This window comes from Euleptes europaea, chromosome 2 (genome assembly GCF_029931775.1).
Source record: "Euleptes europaea isolate rEulEur1 chromosome 2, rEulEur1.hap1, whole genome shotgun sequence".
NCBI lineage: Eukaryota > Metazoa > Chordata > Lepidosauria > Squamata > Sphaerodactylidae > Euleptes > Euleptes europaea.
This window is the reverse complement of record NC_079313.1, coordinates 47,686,929-47,709,139: the sequence shown is the minus strand read 5'-3', so window position 1 is coordinate 47,709,139 and position 22,211 is coordinate 47,686,929. Positions and strand designations below refer to the sequence as shown.

The window sequence follows — 22,211 nt, the reverse complement described above, 5'->3', positions numbered from 1 at the left end:
CTGGGCTGAAGTCAATGGTCCACTAAATGCAGCTCAGGGCAAATCCACAGTGCAGTCCTAAACAGAGTTGTACCATGAATTTAGTGAGGATTAATCTTTTTAGGATTGCATTGGCACTTTCCTGAAATTACTGCTGGTCTTGGCATTACATTTTCACTGATCAGCATCACTACCTGGGAAAGTGGGGTGGGGGGGGAGACCATTTAAAACACTGCAATATAGCACTATTTATCAGTACTTATATGGCCCCCTCCATATATGAAGGCCAGGACTATTTCCCCATTGTCTTCCCTTTCAAAAAGGGTCTACCATTTATTTCAACACGAATGGCAGCAGACTGGCAACCCCACCATAAGATTCCTGGGTGATTAACATGTAGGGGGTACAAAATGCCACCACTGCTTTATAGAATGGCTACAGAATAGGTGATGGCAAAGGAAACAGATGCACCCTACTCTCCCTGTCTACCTTTTCCTTCCTATTTGACCAGCTAATAGGGTTGCCAACACTTGACTCCCGAGTAGACTCATCTCCTCCTACCCATTTCTTGCTACAGCTGTTAGACTTATTGTTTGAATATAACTTTTTTAGGTTTGAGTCTGAATTCTTTTTGCAAATTAAAGGCGTAGCCATGGGCGCCGCCTTCGCCCCGGCAATAGCCAACTTATTTATGATCCAGTTTGAGACCTTACATATTTTGCAAAATAATCCATTTCTTCCGCATATGCTTTTGTTCAAACAGTTTGTGAATGATTTATTTTTCATTTTTGACTCAGCCCGAACCTTTGGTGAATTTGCGGCATGGCTTAATACCATTAATGAACATCTGACGTTCACTGGGTCTTGTGATCCTGAGCGTATAACTTTTCTTGATTTAGAAATTTATGTGCAATCTACCGGTAACCTGGCAGTAAAACCTTACTGAAAAAATATGGCTAAGGACTCAGGTCTACATTATCGTTCCAACCATCCCACTTTTTTGAAAAATAATTTGCCGTTCAGCCATTTCCTCAGACTTAAATGAAATGCAACCTGTAATGCCGAGTTTGAAGCTGCCTCAGATAAAATGACTGTTGCTTTAACCAAAAGGGACTATCCAATAGAAGTCATACAGGAGGCTCGCTTGAGAGCTAGAAACAGAGACCGTGCCACATTATTTGGTAGCCTTACCAAAGATAAATCAAGCAACAATAGAAAGATCTTCTGTTCCCTAACATATAGTAAACATTCGCAAGAAATACAGTGAGTGATCAAAAAACATTGGCATGTCATTCAACACATACCAGGTTGTGAGTTACCACCAACATTTGGCATGAGTAGAACCAGCTCCCTTCGTGATCGACTTGTTCACTCAGATATACACAGACCTATACAACACTCCTCAGCAGTCGGCCATTTTAAATGTGGACGGTGTTCTGTCTGTCCCTTAAGCCTCCCTGTAAAGGAGTTTAGTTCTACCACCTCAAACTTTAGGTTCAAATTACAGCATTTTTCCAATTGTTCTACGAGCCGCGTTATTTACGCGGTCACATGCAAATGTGCAAAACTTTATATCGGAAGTACCGTTCGCCAAATAAGATTACGCATAGGTGAACATAGGTCCAGAATACGGGCAGGTAATTTAGATGCCCCACTCACCAGCCATTTCCTCGAGCAAAAACACTCAGAAAATGACTTAAGATTCTTTGTATTATGGGTGTATAAAGACCATCCCCATGACACTAAGGATATGCAGAAGATCCTTCTTCAACACAAAATGAAATTCATCCATTTGTTCAATTCTCTTAATACCATATGGATTAAATGATGAAATTGACTTATCCTGTTTCCTGTAATCTTCCCCCCTCCCTTTCCTTTCTGATCTGACTCGAAATGGACTCTGTCTCCTTTAAGAGATACGTGCAACGCACCCCTCTTAGACATGTGATTGATCCTAGGAAGTATATGTGCTGAACGCTGAATCTTCTATACAAACTTGAGCAGCCTACTCCATGTGGGAGCCTTAAAATCAATTATAAATAAAACTAAAAGAAAAATAAACATACTTTACTTGAAGAAAACTCTCAGAAAGTTAAAACTGTGGGCTTTTATCCTCTACAACTAAGGTAAGGAGACAATTATTTTAAAATTATTTTGAAATTGTTCAGTTCCGTTCGGTTGACTCTAGTTGCATAGATACAGTATTTATATTTTATAACATTTTCAGGCTGATGAAGCCAAGCGTATGGTGAAAGCGCTAAAAGAATATCCGGAATAGCGTTTCCTTCTTCACTCGTCCTCGAGTTTATACGGAGAAGCGAATCTGACTCTTCAGACGCTGGCTTAAAAGAACTTTGGACTTTTTCTTTGACGACGTTGGATATAGCCATTGTGCTGCTTATACTGTTGTTGGTCAAATTTGACTACCTGTGTATATATGTATATATTTATAAATATTAGATATGTGTTAGCACTAGTTGTTCTTTGCACTGTTATAGCTTGTTGACTCTTTGCATGGTTCTTATAGTTTGAATAGATTTTTTGATATAGTTGCCTGCACTGTTTCTTTATAACCTCCAGGTGGTGGCTGAAGACCTCCTGCTAATACAACTGATCTCCAGGTGACAGAGATCAGTTCCCCTGTAGAAAATGGCCACTCTGGTAATTGGACTCTATGGCATTGAAGTCCCTCCCTTCTCCAAACCCTGCCCTCCTCAGGTTCCACCCCCAAAATCTCCAAGTATTTCCCAACCTGGAGCTGGCAACTCTACTGTCTATGTTAATGTGACATACGTTAATGGGTGCTGCTTAGGGTTGGAGAGAGAGGCTACATGCTCACACATATCCCTCTGGGAACAAAAAATGCACATTTAGCCGCAAGGTGATTTACCAGCACCATACAGTGCAAAATGCCATGGAATGCTCAAAAAACATTCTGAAAAGAGCTGACGAAGCCACCGTGAAACGTGAAGTGACTGGTCTCACGTCGTGAAACGTGAAGTGACTGGTCTCACGTCCTACAACTTTTTGAGGCTTTTGCCCATGGACTTGAGTTGCACTGGTACTTTATTGCTAGTTTTGTTACCATTTGATACTCCATTGTTATGAATGTAATACTTTGGTTGTTCTTTTGGTTTCAATAGGGCATGAATTCAATGCTCAGTAAACATTGTTGAATGTTTGTAAATAATTCAGTGCTTGTGTAATTTTTGCACTGTGTTCTTTGTGGAGCCTTTGTGCTGCCAATTTCCTAAGGTTACCTATTACAGGACAGGTTGTTTGTGTTGCTTAGTTAACCTCCAGGTAGTAGCTGGAGATCTCCTGCTATTATAACTGATCTCCAGCTGATAAAGATCAGTTCCCCTGGAGAAAATGGCCGCTTTGGCAATTGGATTCTATGGCATTAAAATCCCTTCCCTCCTCATACCCCACCCTCCTCAGGCTCCGCCACCAAAACCTCCCACTGCTGGCAAAGGGGGACCTGGCAACCCTAATGCTGCTGGGGCTGCATCGGCTTTGCATATAGAAGGCCTCAGCTTTGATCCCTGCATCCTCAGTTGAAAAAGGTTAGGTGATGTGAAAGATCTCTATCTGAGCCGCTGGAGATCCACTGCCTGTCAGAGTAGACAATAGTAACCTTGACAGACTAGTGGTCTGACTAGGTATTATGGTTCAAAAGATCTGTAATTCCAGATTGTAAAAAAAATGGCTTGTATCCTATGGTTGATTTCAGCTGATAGGAACTGAAGGAAAGGGATTTTTTTTGCCATTTACTTATTTCATTTGCACCCCCATGCTGTTTGTGAAGGTTCCCCAGGATTGGATCCGCTAAGAGCAGGATTTCACAGGCTCATTGCATTGCAGCGAGAATGCAGGAAAGTCCTGTCTGGTGAGTTTCACACTGCTTGTGGTTTGTTGGATAAAAGTCAGCATTCTTAAGCTAGGTCTTTGTCTGTGGTTTTCCCTGCCTTGCCATATCTCCCCTCTCCTTATGAAAAATCAATGAGGCTGCTCAGAGCGCTAAGTACATTGCGGTGTTCTCCACTACAGCAATTGCATAATGCTCCTACAGTCTTGTTTGACTTTCAGTGAATATGTTTGTTCAGGCTTTCACTGAAGGGTGAATAAAATGTACAGAATATTTTTTTTAGTTCAGGGAGGCAGGACACAGAGGTTTGTTTTTTTAATGAATTTTATATTCTGCCTGTGTAGGCAAAGATGATGGCTAATATTGATTACCATATTTTATGCTAGAATAATATTGCAGTTCACAACACTAATGTGCAAAATATAAATACAGTATATGAAACATTTGCTGGCATGGAATCACTAGTAGTTATAATATCCTTGATCTTGAGATATTATTTATGTGGTTCTGACTGGCTTGACTAAATTGAGGTTTAATCACTGTATGTGCCAAGTTGGGGTCTTATCCCAATTCCTAGCCTAATCCTCGCTTTCTCTTCAAGAGATCATTTTTACGAAGTGACATAAATGACATCCAGAACAGGGTTTGAAAAAAAGGGTTTGAATCTGACCTTTATGATATCTTCTGCTGTCCTTTCAACCAATTTAAGCTTCTTTAGTATGGCCTTTTCTTTAGCTAAGATTGTCAGCTCTTCTTTTTCAAGGTCCTCTATTTCTTTCTCAAGTCTGCAAATGTACGATATTCGAAGGAAGAATGTTTAATAGTCCCGGCCAGCAATGAACAGCATGCAGAAGAGGTCTTGGATACATCCCCCAGAGTGCAATAGCGGGTTTGATTCTTTTAAAATATATATATATTATTATAGCTGTTCAGTATATAGAGATTAAAAACACTAAAATGGGTTCTTACAGTCGACACACACATAATAAAAAGTATAGTAAATGAAAAGGCAAAAAAACCCCTGTTTATACTACTGTGGCAGTTTTGAACTTACTTTTAAAGCAAATCTGCATTTCACTGTCCTTCCTAACTATAGCAGAACCTCGTTGCCGCCTTTAAAAGCCAATTTAAAAAGCTCAAAGGCTCACACCACATAAGGTGTTTTTGGAACATAACTATGTGTAAAGGCTGAAACAAAAGTTTTAGATGTTGCAATTAATTCCATACATGAAACAACTAACTATGAGTAGCTTAATAAAAATATACAAATATGTTACTATCACATTTGTTTGCAGGCTAAGCATATTTGTTAAAACATTCGAGGAATTTTTGGAGCGGAGTAAATTGGGCTCACTGGTAAATTATGGGGAAAAGATAATCCAGTGATTGTTTCGGCCAGAGGTTTCGGCCCATGCACACAACATATTGTATAACATAATACTGGGAATCCCTTTTCCCTCGAGCCACACCAACACATCCTTTCTTCTCAAAATACTAGCAAGTTACTCTATACTATACACCCTCTCACTGCACAATCTGGCCACAGAATTGATATAGTACAAAACACCCTACAAGGCAATAGGTTCCTAAGGTGAAAAAATGCTATATACAATAAAGAAAAACTATACAGGCATCAGGCACTTGTCTAGCAAGAGACAAACCACCAACATCTTCTATTCTTAGCACAATTTTCTGAAGCTAGTTTTTATGCCCAGAATTCTCAGGTTAATCCACTATGAAATACTTACATGCTTTCTGTCAAAAACAACATTTAACCAGAGATAGGGTTGACCAAAGCTTAATCCAATCTAGACTGGCCTAACTACTCATACAGTACAAATGACCTTACCAGGCTGTGAGTAACCATTTTACATACAGTTAAAATTTCACCAAGTCAACATAGATTGAATTATAGTATTACTCCTGAGATAGTGGACCTTTCCCCAACAAAGTCTGATTACCCAGGCAACTATCCAAGGGTTGATCATTGTTCTAATACAGTATTCTTATACAGTTTCTGATACCACACTTGCTTCTAGTATGTTGGACTTAAAGTTGAGCTGAAAACCATTGATAAGGTCCAACAACTTCTGGATCTGCTCTGATACCATCTTCATCTCCTCCTCACTAAACTCTTCAGGACTCTTCCATGTGATTCAGTTCCCTTTCATTTGGCTCCTCATGTAAAGCCTCAAGTTGCGTATGAGGACTTTACAGAGATTATCTGCCACAACTGGGCTATCATCAGGTCAATTCAGATTGATCGTCCCATCTAAGTCAGCATAAGTTTTGGCGCTGCATTTCGTTTGAAGCTTGGAGTTGCACTTATTTGTCTGCTTCACTATAAGAGCTGGATTTCTTGGACTTATCACAGAAGGCGGACTCCGAAGAGAGTTTTCCAGTTTATCCAAGTATGAAATGACAGTCCCTTGCTCCCCTCTTAACTTCAGTTTATGTTGAACTGGTTTAGCTAACTTCACCTTGTTAGTTCCACCTGCAGAATTTGTTGCCCTAAAATTTGAGGATTGAGAGGAGTCAAAAACTGCCAAGGTGTGTTTTGAGGAAAGTGGGGAAACCATTTCATCTTTAAAAACTCTGCATATATGAATTTCATAAGAGGAAAGCAATTTCTGCATTTTTGTTAAAATCAGAGGAATTGTTGAGCAGCCAAAGGTCAAAAGAAGTCTTGTTTGTGAATAGTGACTGGGGAGGTCAACAAAAAGCTTTTCTGTATGTAAAATTTGGCTTAAGGAGTAAAGGATGGCTCTCCTATTTACCCATCTACTTCAATTTAGATAGAGAAAACACACAACACAATTTGGTTTTTTTTTGGAGAAGTAAATTGGAGCCATCCTTTCCCCCTTCTGTCTGAAGAGTTGAATAAAGTTACAGGCTTCTTAAAATTTAGATTTAAATTAGTAGTCATGAGAGATGACTCACAGAGGTTTGGACCTTCCCTCCCCTGTGCAAGGTTACAAAGTATTCCCTCTAAAGCACTGAACTTATCATTTAGGAGGTCAAGTTTGTTAACAATGTTGTTGAGCTTTTCATAAATGGCTATTATTGTCTCTTTTGTTGATAAGCATTGGTCTCTTATGAATTTCAGCAAGAAGTCTTTCTGCAGAAAAAAATCTGCCTTCTCACTCTCATGAGGGGTTTCTTCCCTTTGAGGTGGGGCTGGCTGAACATCAGTCCTCTCCATTGTAATTGGGGATTTACCTCTGTTAGGTGAAGAGTATATTGTTGGAGATGGCAACTGTATAACCTCTTCAGTTTGCAACATGTTGAACTTATTTGGGGAGAAATAATCAGAGATATTACTTACTGACTCCTTCGGAAAAAGATAATCAAAACGCAGCTGCTTAACCGCTTTCAGGAGTGAGTAAGAATCCGAATGCCTTCTTGGTCATTTTTTTCTCCCCAGACTGAGAATAGTAGTTCTCAATATGTAGGAGTTGAATTACTCACTGAGCTCAGCTGCCAAATTCTTTAAATTCTTTAAACCAGGAGAAGGCCAGCTAAGATTAAAAGTACAGAAATATCCATGGCCAGTCTTTAATCAGATTCAGCCAGGCAAGGCCAGATAAGATATTTTAATTTCGTAGATAAGGTTAAATTAACAGAGCATCTTTTCGGTCCTGCCGCCATCTTCTCAGGCTCCGTCACTCTCATCAACAGCGGGTCTGATTCAAACCCCATTTGGTTAGATTTAAGCCCTGTCCTTCCCAGGCTCCACCCCCAAATTTCCAGGAATTTTCCAACCTGAATCTGCCAACCTTACCCAACATTCCCCGCCACAGGCCAGAGGGACCTGGCAACCCTAGGTAGGTTAGACAGTGAGGTCTAATCGGCCAAGGTCATCCATTCAATTTCACTGCTGCTTAAAGGTCTGAACTAGTTTACTAAATGCTTATATCACTCTGAGCCAGGCAATTCCATTTATATTTTGCACAGTGTTTTCTATCACAGTTGCACTATGTAAAAGCTTAACGTTAAGAACAATATTCCTTCCAGCAGCGTGCCCTCTTGGAATTCAATCCTTTTCGCTAACTTGGGCATGAAAACAAGTTTTTGGAATAGATCATTTAAAATAGTTACTTTTAAACTGCAGCAACAAAGTGATTCACAGCATTGCTTGTGGCAAAGGTGCCTACTGTTGAATTCACACTACTTCATACAGACTTATTGTAAAGGTGCTAGCAGAGTACTGGGCCTTTAATATCAATTCTGAGTAAAATGCATTTGATGATCACATCTCCCTGAGCATCTGCTACATGTATGTCATTTGATGATCTCTCTCTAGGACTGAACCTCTCTCTATTTGCACGGCAGCTAACCTTCCTGATTTTATATTGAGGGCTTTTGCTGAGATCTATTGACATTCGTTCCTGTAAAAATTGGGATATATTTTGGGAAATGCATAAAAACTGAGTTTTTGGATGGGACAATGATTTGAAGGAGGCCTGTAAGTGAAAAATCAAAGAGATTGCAGGGAAATGAAGCTAAGTAGCCTATCTGCATTTCAAGTAATCCTACAAATGTCAGTTAAAAGACAATAGTGTGATATTTGGCTAACATAACATCTGTTTAAAATACTGGCCTTCATAAATAATTATAGAGGAGATCAGTAGTACGTTCCAACACTTCAGGAAATGTTACTTCCTTGATGTTATCATTGTCACCTAAATGTCAGAGTTTTAAAAAACCTCAGTATCTGACCATTTAAAGCATTTTAAATGTCAAAATGCTTCACTTTCTACCATTTGGATTTAGAAAGCATGATGAAATCCCAGCCAGAACTTGATCTTAATTCCATTTAAAAAAGCAATCAAACCCACAACTGATCTGTACTTATTCGAACAGCAGAATACTACAGCTAGTTTAGAGGCATTAATCTCCCTGTTCAGAATAGAAAATTTGATCTACACACAAAGCTTTTAATGGTAGAGAGGTAAAATCAAGAATGTTATCAGTACCTGAGGATATTTTGTTCCAGCTCATTCATCCGTTGCTGATCCTCTCGATTCTGGTTTTGCATTTCTTCTTGTTCTTTTGCGGTGAGAGTGTTTAATCCATCCCAGAGCCATTTCTCACGCAGGGCTTTTTTCTATATATAAATATTTCAAATATTTCAAATTCAAATATTTTCAAAAATGTCCCATTAGGAATTTGATTTATCTGCCATACATCTGGCATAATTCCCTATATTAGATCTCTAATGGCTATACCCTAATCTACAACCAACCTGCCAGCTCTAGATACTGAAGCATTTCTTTCTTACATATCTTATGGTTTGTAAATAGTCCAGGTTAGTATTTGATCTGCTATAGTTTTACCCCACACAGGGATATCTACATAGCAGGGAGTACCAAGATAAAAAGGAAGTTAACATTGTAATTTCCCATAATATGAAATACTAATATTGCTTGAGAAGTGGTTTATGAACTGTTTGGGGACTGATATGTTCTTAACGCTGTAAGGATAAGGAACCAGAAATACCTACCTCAAGAGAACAGATATCAGGATTGCAAAATGCCATGTTCAGCCACAAATATCACCACAATTGGGCTGATGGTTATAGGGAATTATGGGGATTTAAATTCATAATGCCGTCTCCCAGCACTTGCTTGGACTGTGTCTGCCCCACTCTCTTTTGCAGCTGCCTTGACAGAGAGTGAGAGGATGTTTGCTTTTTCCCAGATTTGCTTTTTCCCAGATGGGAGTTAGAGAGGCAGTCAGCTTGTGGGGGGAGGGGGGTAAGGTGGTGCAGGCAAAGCAGCTCCCCAAATTTTATTCTGCGCTCACATACTCCCCTCCTCTCTTCATGCCCTGAGCGCTGACTGGAATCTTCCTTGTATAGGAAGTCTTCATTTTAATTCCAGTTGGTTGTTATGTCAAAATACAGGCAATTTAACAGAACTGGGATTTGTTTCTCTGTAAAAAAGAAATAATCCCCCAATTTGTTAAGGTTGCTGAATTGACAACAGTTAGATGAAACTATCAAGTCCTCCATTGTGGCTTTTTGCACAAGGCAGGGGAAGGGAAGGAGGGAATTGTGTGTGCAGTCTTGAGGGGCTGAGGCTGGTTCACATCACAAACAAATTATGGTTCGTTTGTGAAATCTGAATTAAGTCTCAGATCATTCATTAAATCATTCAAGCTAATTTGATTAGCTGCATCATGTCTCGTGTGTTACCTTCAAGTGCTGATGTTTTAGTTTTTCTTCTTCTACTTTAAGGCGTTTCTTAGTGATTTCTTCTTGCAGTTTCCTCTTGTCCTGTAAATTACAAAAAATATTTTTTATTACAAAAATGAAAGTTTTTTTTTAATCTATCCACAGAATACTTTTTGAAAATGGCCTTAGAATTATTATAGACATCATTCCTATGCCCTTAAAATCAGTAGGAGTTTGGACTTTGGCAAAATTAAGATTATGGAGCAAGTGTCTCTATGTTGAAATCTGGGACAATCTCTAATGTCTGCAGGGGTTATATGAAATCAGGCTCTATCACCTGCTGCTGTAGATACAAACACAGCACTACTCAGCATGTGTCTCTAGCTTCAAGTCAGCTAGAGGCCATATAGTTGAACCAAGAGAACCAAGAAGCAACACGAGCTCATTCACATTTATGCTCTGGTTTTTAATGCTGGATTTAATTAACAGATTTAATTAACAGCTTTAATGTTTTGTGTTCTTATTGCTTTATTTTGTAAGTTGCCTCAGGCAGATTCAGTTGACGGAGGGCCATCGTGCTCTTGGGCAATGCTGCCTAGATCAAAGCATTCCATATGATAGATATATGGGTAGGGTTGCCAACTTACCTGTTATGGTGGGCAATCTCCCTTTGCCACCTCCTAGCCTTCTCCACACCTCAAATGAGTAGCAGGGGTAGGGGAATGGGAAAAAAGAAGTGTTACTTCTGGCTAAAACCTGGAAGGGATGGTACTGATCCTGTAGAACAGGGGTCCCCAACATGGTGCCTGTGGGCTCCATGGTTTATGCCAACTCTAACACTGATTGCTCAGTTGCCTGACAGTTGCAGAGGGAATAGATATTCACTTCTGATTGCCAAGGGCTGAGATACTTTGGTCTTGTGGGTTGCAGGTTTTACTGGCTGATTCTGAGAGTCACTTTCTCACATTGGCTGAAATCCACTAATCCTACCAAAAGGAAGCAAGGACCAGGAAAGAAAAGCTGCTTCTGAGATCATGGTCCTGAAGAATGAGATGCATACAAAGCCAACAGAAGGAACTGAAGGGGGAAAGGAAGAAAAGAGAAAGGAGGAAGAGGTGACCTGGGACCAGGAGCTGCAGAGGTGAGAAAGGCTGAAGTTTATACAGTATTTGGAAATAACTAGTGAAAACTTTGGCCACAGGCCTCTAGTTTCCTATAAAAGTTTAAGCATCACTCTCAGTTGCTAGAATCAGTCTGTTTATTCTACTATAATCTTATCTCATTTAAGGACCAGCAAACCTAATTGCCCTGCTTACTGGTAGGCATTTTCCCCTAGAGGCAACTGCATCCGTTTCTCTTCCCACACTTTGCTCATGGCAAACCATTTGTCTGTCTCCTTCGCTGTAAGCAGTAGCTATAAATTTGCATTTGGTACAATGTGGGTTATGTGGGAGAGTGCAAAATTTCAGCCTCTGCTTGTGGCCAGTGAGTCAGATGGCCCAAGGAGCAGGCACCAAGGACAGAAATAAACAAGGTCAGGTTGTCACGTGCCCTGGCTGTGAGCTTGCAATGAAAATGTTGCATGGAACAGAAGAGGGAACAAAAGTGTGAGTAAATACCATTCACAGTATTTCAGAAAGGTATGAATCACACACTTCAGATCCACTGCCTCTTTGTCATCAAAGGAGGTATAGACATTTGTCTTGGAAGTGAATGCTCATGGAAAAAACAACAATAACCTGCTCTCCAATTTCCTGCTGCACTTGTGGAAATGGAAAGCAATGCCATAGAGAAACTGCCTAACGTCTAGCAATATTCAAGTTAGTATGTACCTGTTGACAGGATAACTAAAATAAAGCTATTTGTTGCATCCGCTCTCTCTCTAATCTCACATTCCTGTGATTCAGAACCTAATCAAGGCATTACAAGCTTTTTGAATAGCAATGAGTATTAGAGAGAGCTGCTTGCCTTTGCCTGCATTCAGCTCCTGCAAAAAGCAACATACCTGTCCCAGAGTTGAAAAAACAAACCAAAGCAGAAGAAAGTGTTTGGGCATATGTATACTCAAAACTGATGGCTATTGTTTACATTGGAATGATTCCATAGTATTATCAGTGGAGTTCCACTAACAGCACAGAACTGCTACAAGCATGGAATTTCTGAATGATTCTGTCCTACGGGCTTGGCCTAAAGGGCCCTCGGGGGAACTGGAGCCTATGGCGCAAATAAGTAAATGGGAATGTTTCTGGATGTCTGTGGCTTTCCCTTCAAGGGGCCTTAAGTGTTAGGCAGTGACAAAGTCCAAGCGCTCATCAGGGCCTCCCCCCTTGGCTGAAGCCAATCCAAACTAATTTGATGCGATTTTAAAAAGCAGTTATCCTCCAAGTTCTCATAGGCCATTTATGCTTTGTGATTAGCTGTGCCATACCCGCGGGCCTCCTCCGTGGCTAATTTTTACTTATTAATGATTTTCCCACCTCTCAGCAGTTGCTTCGCATCCATCGCACCCTTGCCTCGCATTTCTTGGGACCTGTGTTATCGCGATTTTAACATTTGCCTCAAACTCAAAGCTCAGGCAAAATCGTGAAGAGACCTTACCTCGGTCTTTTTTCTTTCCCGCCTCTCTCACCCCCATTCTCGTCCTTCCTTCCCACTCCTCCTCCCGCTCCCCTCCAACTTCCCCTCTCGTACCCACTGTACGCTTTTTTTTTAAGTTTCCCTGTTGCATTTTAGCCCACAGGCGAGAATTGATATAGACCTTTTATTTTATTTTTTTGTTTAAAATATTGAAATAGTGATTAAATGATAATAAAAAAACAACCAAATGAATTTGTGTCTCAGTCCTATCATATTTGCAAAGCTGCAAAAATAGGGTTTTTTGGGGTGGTGGTGGTTGGAAATGAGTGCTTGGACTGTCCGTGGAAAGAGTTAATTAACTATCCCTGTTCTGCGTTCATTCCTTGAGGATGCTTTCACCTCCCACCACAAGCTACTGTTAAAAAAAAAGGGGGGGGGAGTTACAACATGGCAGTCTAAGTCAATGTATTTTGAGCCTTCCCGCTCACCCTTGCAACGCAACCCTCTTGTGTGTTGCTCTTCTTTGATGCTCTGCTCATTACAGAGTTAGCTTTACAGCAGGCTCAGGGCGGCCATGAGAGGACGGCCACCCCCTCCGCGTAGTGTGGCTCAGTTATGGCTGGTTGGGGGTGGACCTGGCCCCGCTCAATTCAGTATTTTAATTTTAAACGCCCACCCCCATGGTGGGGTTCAGCCCATGCTGTTGATGTGGTTCCCCCCCAAAAAAAAGCCACAAGAAAAACCGACCAATGAAACACCAGGGTTTCTGTGGGGGAGGGACACCACAGATCTGCATTTTGCCCATCCTTTTGCCAAGTGACTCCTTCGTAGCAGGAACGTATTCTAGGGGAAAAAATTAAGTACTGTGGGGCTAAACCCCCCCCCCCATGAATAAGGATTTGAAAACTCGGATTACTAAACTGTGCACCAAGAGAGTGGCAAACCAGGCGCTAAATTTTCCTGCATAAATGACCAAAGACATTTCAATTTCCTTTATGTGAATAACAGTCTCACACACTGCCCTGAACTGGATAGCAGCAGGCTAGCCTGATCTCATCAGATCTCAGAAGCTAAGCAGGGTCGACCCTGGAAAGTATTTGGATGGGCAACCTCCAAGGAATGCCAGGGTCATGACACAGAGGCAGGCAATGCCAAACCACCTCTGAACATCTCTTGCATTGAACACCCCACCAGGGGTCGCCATCAGTCAGTTGTGACTTTATGGCACACAAAAAAAGTCTCTCACTGTGAAACAAGGAGTAAGTTAATGAGGTTAAATCAGTAGGAGGTAATTTCAATTACAGAGGATTTAACAAGTAGACAGAGTTGTTTTTTAAATTCCTGTTGCTATTTAAATATTTTGAGGAATGTTCATTTTAGACTGGGCTCCTTAGAACACACTAGCATTTCTGGCATGCATCTCAAAAGTCAAATTTAAGCTACACAGAGGACAAAAATAACATGTTAGTCTGCATAATGTCTCCCTGTCATAGGTATACCCGTTCCAGTATCTCTTGTGTCCCCTAACTTAGTAAACCCAACAGCTGACATCTTTGTGAGAAGAATGTTAGCTGGTGTTGTTCTTCAGAGAGTTCTATTTTTAAAGGTTGTTTGCAAGGTATCCCACCGTAGCAGTTTGTAGTGGTTCACTTAATCCTGATTTCAGGAACATGCTGCTGCCAGTTTCCGAACGTCACCTCTTTCTTCCTGATGTCATTGAACAAATAGCCTTGAAATAATCCAATCATCAGTTTAGGTCATCAAACAAGTCTGTATTTCAAACAGGGCGGAGCCAAATGTTTGACAGTGAACAGCTTTATTGGAAATGGGGGCTTTTTTTTTTTGAGGAAGGGGAACAAAATGTTCTCCTCCACCCAGTGTTTACCCCTTTCACTTTTACTTGCCTAAGTTTGCAGTCCCGATTGGCAGGTGCCATGACCCATTTTGCTTCTTTTTAAAATTGTTCCTTCTTTTGCTACTATTCATGAAGGTATCAGATCCAATGGGCTTTAAGATTTAGCTATGTGCTGCCATCACATAGAACCAAGGAAGTTAATGCAAAGTGTGTGTGTGTGTTAAGTGCCGTCAAGTCGCTTCCGACTCATGGCGACCCTATGAATGAAAGTCCTCCAAAATGTCCTATCTTTGACAGCCTTGCTCAGATCTTGCAAATTGAAGGCTGTGGCTTCCTTTATTGAGTCAATCCATCTCTAATGCAAAGTAGGCAATTCTTTTTTGCTTTGCTTTTGTATGTTCTCAGCAATAGCAGGATGTAGCGAAATCTCGTTAATTATATGGCAGTTCCACAGGCAGCAGCAACATATGAGAAGGATTTCAGAAACAAATGGCACCACTGCAGCGGCTGATTAGGGCTGCAAAGTGGCTTTATTTTAGATTGAGAAGAACCTTAGGGGAGGGAGTTTACTGGTGTTGCTCTCCAGAAGGTTCAGAGGTTGGGGCAAGTTTTCTTTTTGGAGGGGAGGACTGATGCCGTGCAGTGACGCTGTCTAACTGTGTGAATGTACACAAACATTTTCACTGCCTTTCAAGAGCCCCCTCCTCTCCTACATGATCACAGGAAATAGCAGGCACAATTAGAATGGCATGAAGTATTTTCGTGAAATGTAAATTGCATGGTGGAGGTTCATACCAGAATACATTAAATAGCAAGATTTGTGCGATGGGGATTGTTTTTTCTTTTCTTTTTTAAGAGCTAGAAGATATCAGAACTAGTACTATATTCTTTTCACGCAGGTTGTTGGAATGGCCCTCGCATCATTTAAGTAAGTGCTGCTTTGCTGAGATTCATAATAGTACTTCATGACTCTGAAGCCAGTTTTGGATGTAATTTCACCCCAAACGTTACAAAATTTTGTAGCATTAGCTAATGCAGTTTTCTATAGGACCAGGCAACCCTATAACCCTAGAGACACTTATTTGAAGACAGTTTCATGAAACCAATCTGCTTAGGAGGTATAAAACAATTACTCACATATCTCTTTAGTTGCTGGCCAAACTCAGGGACATTGACTCACAGGAAAAGTGGGAAGGAAAACAACATCAGCAACAAAACCAGCCCGTTTTAAAGAGCTGTCCAAGCACCAAACACAATATTGTAAAGAACTTTGCTTTTAATAATATCTAAATATCTAAAAGTTTTTTACCTTGCAAGAAGAAAAAATCAGTTTTGTAAGGATGAAACAATTATTGTATAGCTGTCATTTCCACTAAAGCATAAGGCTTTATCATCACAACTCTTTTCAATTTGTCAGCTGCACACATTTTAAAACTGCATTTCTTAGCAATTTATTTTGCTTTGCTTGGAGCTAAGATGTTCACATCTAGTTAGAAGATGCTCATATCTAGTAACACAGGTCACATTTCCTATGGGAAAAGCTTTTTTCTCTTTAGGACACTTCTGTATTGGAAAGTTCTGATATGAAGAAGATATTTTATGTGAGCATAATATTTCTTATCACTAAAGAACCATCCAAGAAGAAATCTCTCAGAATGAGCACTTGTGAATCCAAAACACCCAACTGAGCCTCTCAAAACACAGTATTTAATAATAAATTTAATAATAAGTTTTGATAATAGTCTGTCAAAATCAACAGGCAGCCTTCTCATCCCCAGTACCACACAGCCCAAGACACATGAACAATACTCTAAGAAATATTCACAATGTTTTCTGAGGTGCTTGATTTTTCTCTCTCCAACCTTAACATTTCCTTCATGTGCTACTTTTAGTAGCTTGTCTACAATTATCCTGTTGCTATTGGTCCAAAACATGCATTGTGAAGAAATACTGTCCTCTAAGGAAAAATGTTTTCTCCACCTCCTTGCTATGGTTACAATAGCCCTTTGTTACTCATGGGCCAACGTTTGTGGGAATACAGTACCTTTGCAAATAAGTCTACAAAAGCGACTAGTCTCCCTGGCCATACATATGTGAATCATCTGTAGCATGACAGTAGCCTGAAAAGGAAAGCAGAAAAAGTCTCCACTTTTTAGTTTAAGCTTTCCTGTTTCGAGACTTGATGGTGATCTCTATTTTCCAGCCTGGCTATGGAATCTGGACTGGGTGTAATCTCCATTTAGCACTTGCAAAAGATGGCCAAACTAGGGGATAGGCCTGGTGTGATGGACAGGATTGGAAACTCCTTACGTTTATGTAGTACCCTGTTTCTGTCCTGTGGCTGTATGTGCCTGAGATGTAACTGAAAGTGCTAAGAAATAAATTAATCAGAAAGACCAGTTTATATGAATGGGGTTATGTCAAGCCCAGTGGGTTCTCTTGGTTAATAACCATTACTACCTCATTATAGCAGCAGGTCTGTTGATTAAAAAAACTGGCAAGATCTTCTCTCAAAGGTCTTCTGGCTTGAGCAGAGCCAAACCTTGCCATGAGTTGACAGCACTCCTGCTTGTGGGTTACCTCAGGCCAGTAGAAAGCTGAAAGCTTATTGTTACTACACAGGCTTCCCTCCTCCCTGACGTGTGCTTCTCCTGCTGAAGAAAAGTACTTGGCATTCATTATGTTGTTTAGGAGCAAAATGCTACCATGTGAACTGTTGGAATGGCACCTTCTAGTCTCTTTTCTTTATTATGTGGCCTTCATGTGAACTGGTACCTCATAGAATCATAGAGTTGGAAGGGACCATACAGGCCATCTAGTCCAACCCCCTGCTCAATGCAGGATCAGCCTAGAGCATCCCTGACAAGTGCTTGTCCAGCCTCTGCTTAAAGGCTGCCAGTGAGGGGGAGCTCACTGATGCTTGCATGCATATTATTCAGCAAGTGATGCTTAATGACCACACTGTGGATGTCTAATATAAAGTATGGCACCATCTTTTCTGAGTGCTGTAACCACAGCCCAGGACTGTCAAATGACAAGCATGTTTGTGAAAGCACTTCCTGCAAAGAATTATATCATACCCGCCCCCCTAAGTGTGGAGCTGACAAAACCGAAGAAAATAATAGTTTCTTTAAATAACAGCAAAGGATAGGCTTCTGTTCCTATATGGCTGCCTCTAAGTAGCTTATTTTTTAAAAAACAAAAACAAAACGTAATCATGATAAGCACTTACTGTTATGGCCTGAAATCTTTCCTTCAACAGTTCAGCTTCTTCCATTCTAGAAATTAAAAAAAAAAAGGCCACGCACGCAGGTTGTGAAAGCTGTAAAGCGATCCCTCATAGGCAAGCAGGCGCCCTGTGAGGAGGAGGAGGAGGAGGGCTATGGAACAGACGCTTCCGAAGAGTTACAATCTAATTCCACAGAGGACTGGAGAGGAGGAAGAATTCGTGACTTCTTCAGAGCGTCTCTGAACAGATGAGCAGACAGACACATGTAATGAGGGTGTGCTGGAAGAGGCAGACGGCCAGAATACTGGCATGCATTGATGGACAAGTTTGAACGGCAGGGAGCACAAGCCTTTTTCCTTCTCCTGCTGCCAACTTCTTGCTGTAATATGCACATTTGGCATGCCACAGATTAACCTTTAAGTGCCCAAATAATAGTTTCCCTCTCCAGCCAGGAGAATGCCCTTTGTGTGTCTTACTGAATGCAGTAACGCTTTCTTTAAAAAAATATACATACAGGTGAAACATAAAACACAAAACATTTTAAACCTTTGCTGTCCTTTAATGTTCACTGAGATAAGATCATAATAATAATTTAGCATTTAGCACATTTCAAAGTGCCTCATAAACATTGGTAATCCTCACGACAGACCTATAAGGTAGAGCTATATAAATGTGCTTATTTTTGAAGGGAAAGTTGAACTGGTTCACAGCTCACAATTACAGTTACTATATCACACCTGATGTAAACATTCATGCAACATTTAAAAACTTATTCTTTATTATTTTACAACACAGAGAGAACATTATACTTATTTATAGGCTATTTATTAAAACATTTTGATATCTGCCTCTGACGAAGGGAGTTTTGACTCTCAAAAGCTTATACCAGGGGTCCCCAACCTTTTTGAGCCTGCAGAGGCACCTTTGGCATTCTGACACGGCATGGTGGGGGCTGCAGGAGGTGAAGCCAGCCACAAAATGATTGCCATAGCTTAACTTCAGTCACACAGTTAAGAAGATTCTTGTGCAGTGGTGGCAGCTACTGCCAATGCAACATTTAAAAAAATCTGCACAGCCAATCAAATCTCCAATAGCCATTCAAACCAGAAAAGTTGCCGGCAGGAATCATGGTGTCCATGGGCACCACGCTGGGGCCCCTGGCTTATACCCTGAAAAAAAAATTTGGTCTCTAAGGTGCTATTGGACTCAAATCTAGCCTCCATTAAGTAACTGTAAGTCAGAAGCTAGTTGATAGCACATAGAACATGCATACAAGGAAAAAGAATTCACTCTGAGGACATAGAGAAGGACGAGCATCAACAGCAATCCCCTCTCTCTCAATACATGCAATAACTACACCACACTCTGCATTTTTTAACCAAACCTGAGTGGACTGTAACTAACAAACAGGTGCAGAGTGACAGCCGCCAGGTTCAGCTGCGTGATGGGGAACGCACAGGGACTTGAGGGGGGCACATCCCTTTCTCCTGTATCCCCCTCCTCACACTATTTCCTTTTTCCCTCCTCCTGGCAGCCTCCATTTCCTTACATTGGCTACCAAAAATGTTTTATTTCAGAATTGTTAAGGATGCGATCCTTAATGTAAATAGAAAATTATATTTTTTCCATTGAAAGTTGTGTTTTTCTACTCTGAAAGCAAGAGTATCCATTGCCCTACAACCTTATTACAAAGTTGAAAGTGATTTTACATTGCTAACATTGAGCAATTTTTTGTCTATCTGGTTAAAAGGGCAAACTCTAAAATACATACAAAACTTGCAAAACAGGTAGACCTGCCAAAAATAACATATGCTTGTGGAACAATGACTGACATCTTTCTGAAAAAGTTTAATCTGAGTAGCATTAAGAACTTGGAGTTGTTTCTCACCATCAACACCATGTAAATAATGACTGCAAGTATGTATTTTATGTATATGTGATACAACATCCTGTTTTCATTGTGAAAAAATTTGTAGAGATTCTAGAAGCAACTTCGTTTTGTTGAACAGACCTGTTACATTTATATCTTGCCTTTCCCCCTTGAGGCTCAAAGAAATGTTCTTAAGAGTTCCTGAATGGTTTGGTGTGCCTTCAAGGCACTGATCATACTTAGCACTTCTTAACTTCAATAGGATTCAGCATGGTGTAGTGGTTAAGAGCAGTGGTTTGAAGCGGTGGACTCTGATCTGGAGAACCGGGTTTGATTTCCCACTTCTCCACATGAGCGGCGGAGGCTAATCTGGTGAAACAGATTTGTTTCCTCACTCCTACACACGAAGCCAGCTGGGTGACCTTGGGCCAGTCACATTATCTCAGCCTCACCTACCCCACAGGATGTCTGTTGTGAGGAGGGGAAGGGAAGGTGATTGTAGGCCAGTTTGAGTCTCCCTTAAGCAGTAGAGAAAGTCGGCAAATAAAAACCAACTCCAACTCCTCCTCTTCCTCTTCTAAAACATGTACATTTAGACCATGCCTTGGCAGTAAAAAATGTAAAGGAGCCAGTGTGGTGTAGTGGTTAAGAGCAGTGGTTTGGAGCAGTGGACGCTGATCTGGAGAACCAGGTTTGATTCCCCACTCCTCCACGTGAGTGGCGGAGGCTAATCTGGTGAACGATTTGTTTCTCCACTTCTACACTCGAAGTCAGGTGGGTGACCTTGGGCAAGTCACAGCTCTGTTAGAGCTCTCTCAGCCCCCACCTACCTCATAGGGTGTCTGTTGTGGGGAGGGGAAGGGGAGGGGATTGTAAACTGGTTTGAGTCTCCCTTAAGTGGTAGAGAAAGTCGGCATATAAAAACCAACCCTTCTTCTTCACCACCACCACCACCACCACCGCCATGCCTTGGCAGTAAAGAATGTACCGTATATACTCGGGTATAAGCCGACCCGAGTGTAAGCCGACCCCCCCAAATTTGAGGCCAGAAAAGGGAATTTCTTATTGACCCACGTATAAGCCGAGGGTCAATAAGAAATTCCCTTTACTGGTAATGCTGCGCTCTAAAATGGCGGCTGCCATTTTAGAGCGCAGGGATGATCTCACCCCTGCCCCAGATGTAATAGTAGGAGATCTCCAGCCACCACCTGGAGGTTGGCAACCTTAGTTTGGACCCAACATGGCATTGAGTAGGATTCTAAGTAGACCTGCTTAGGATCGATCTTTAGTTAATTATCTTTTTAGACATACTAGTATTTAAGTGGTGAAGAGTTGATTACATGTTGAAACCAAGTTATGGCTAACACTACTAGTCAGCTGTTAAAAAGCAGCTTTTTAAAAGTAGAACTATTTGATCATTATGTTCATTTTAAAGAATGTGGTTTCTTAACAATCCATTACCTCAGTTAAAGTCCTGTTGCAGTCACTCACAATGAATTTCCCAATAATTGGCCACACTTGTCTTCTCTGTAATGTGATGCCCAGGCCTTTGGCCTATCCATCATTGGCCATCCTGAACAGCTGGTGTTTAATCTGCAAAAGAACTTTTAAAGCATTTGAGGACTCCTGCTTTATCCTCCCTCAGGCTGAGCATAAACTAAATTTCAGATTCAGAGACCTTTAAACAAACCCCAAACAACTATTAACCTCCCCCAATCAATATGGTTCGATTTTGCCTCTCTGGGAAGGGAGTGATTGGATTATTTATTTGAATAGGTACTTCCAATTGCTACATATAGTTTATAAAGTTCCTGCTTTGACTCCACAGTTGATTATATAGCCAATGAATTGCATAGCATTCTAGATCACAATCAGATCACCTGCTTGATCTTTCCCTTGGAGAATAATAAATCCCTGGCCAACAAAGCTAACATCTTTTCTTGTCTTTTCTATGTTATTTTTATGACATCTTGCTTGTAGCTTTGGCCAATTATTATTCAAGTGAGACTGATGCAAAGGATGACTATACTTGACAGATTCTGTTGCATCTGTGACCACCTCAAATGATACTAATCAATGACAGAACTTGACTGTGGATTTCAGGACTGTAGTCAGCATTAGATGAGGTGTGATGGCTCACTTGAAGTGCCATCCTAAGTACAGTTGCACCATTCTAACCCTATTAACTTCAGTAGACTAAGAAAGGTGACTCTGCTGAGGATTCCAGTGTCAGATAAACAAATCACCACTTGGTGCTAGTCAATGGCTAATAAACACGAATGGATGAACTAACTCTTAATATTAGGAACTTAACAGCAGAAGGAACAAAACATTAACTACAAAGTAGAATATTTTAGGGGCAGAATGGAGTAAATGGGGGCAAGCAGTCTGCTGATTTTTATTGCCTGGGCCATTGCCAAGGAAGCAAACAGTATATCTATTGTTTGCCATCACAGCTGACTTATGGTGACCCCGTAGGGATTTCAAGGCAAGAAATTTTCAGAGGTGGTTTGCCATTGCCTGCCTCGTGTTACAACATTGGTATTCCTTGGAGGTCGCCCATCCAAATACTTGCTAGGGTGGTGGTTGAGAGTATGTGTCTGGCCCAAGGTCACCCAACAAATTTCCATGGCAGAGTGAGGATTCGAACCCAGGTCT

The 22,211-nt window shown here is 40.9% G+C and overlaps 1 protein-coding gene across 1 annotated transcript in view; it reads right to left on the bottom strand.

The window, feature by feature from the left end:
* Positions 1-17,995, bottom strand: part of PALMD (palmdelphin) — a 29,408-nt gene extending 11,413 nt beyond the window's left edge. Inside the window, 5 exon segments of the mRNA XM_056844600.1 lie at positions 4,518-4,632; positions 8,824-8,954; positions 10,044-10,124; positions 17,687-17,752; positions 17,754-17,995. Coding sequence (XP_056700578.1) covers positions 4,518-4,632; positions 8,824-8,954; positions 10,044-10,124; positions 17,687-17,752; positions 17,754-17,795 — 435 coding nt within the window. The 5' untranslated portion in view covers positions 17,796-17,995.
* Between the last annotated feature and the right edge of the window lie 4,216 nt (positions 17,996-22,211).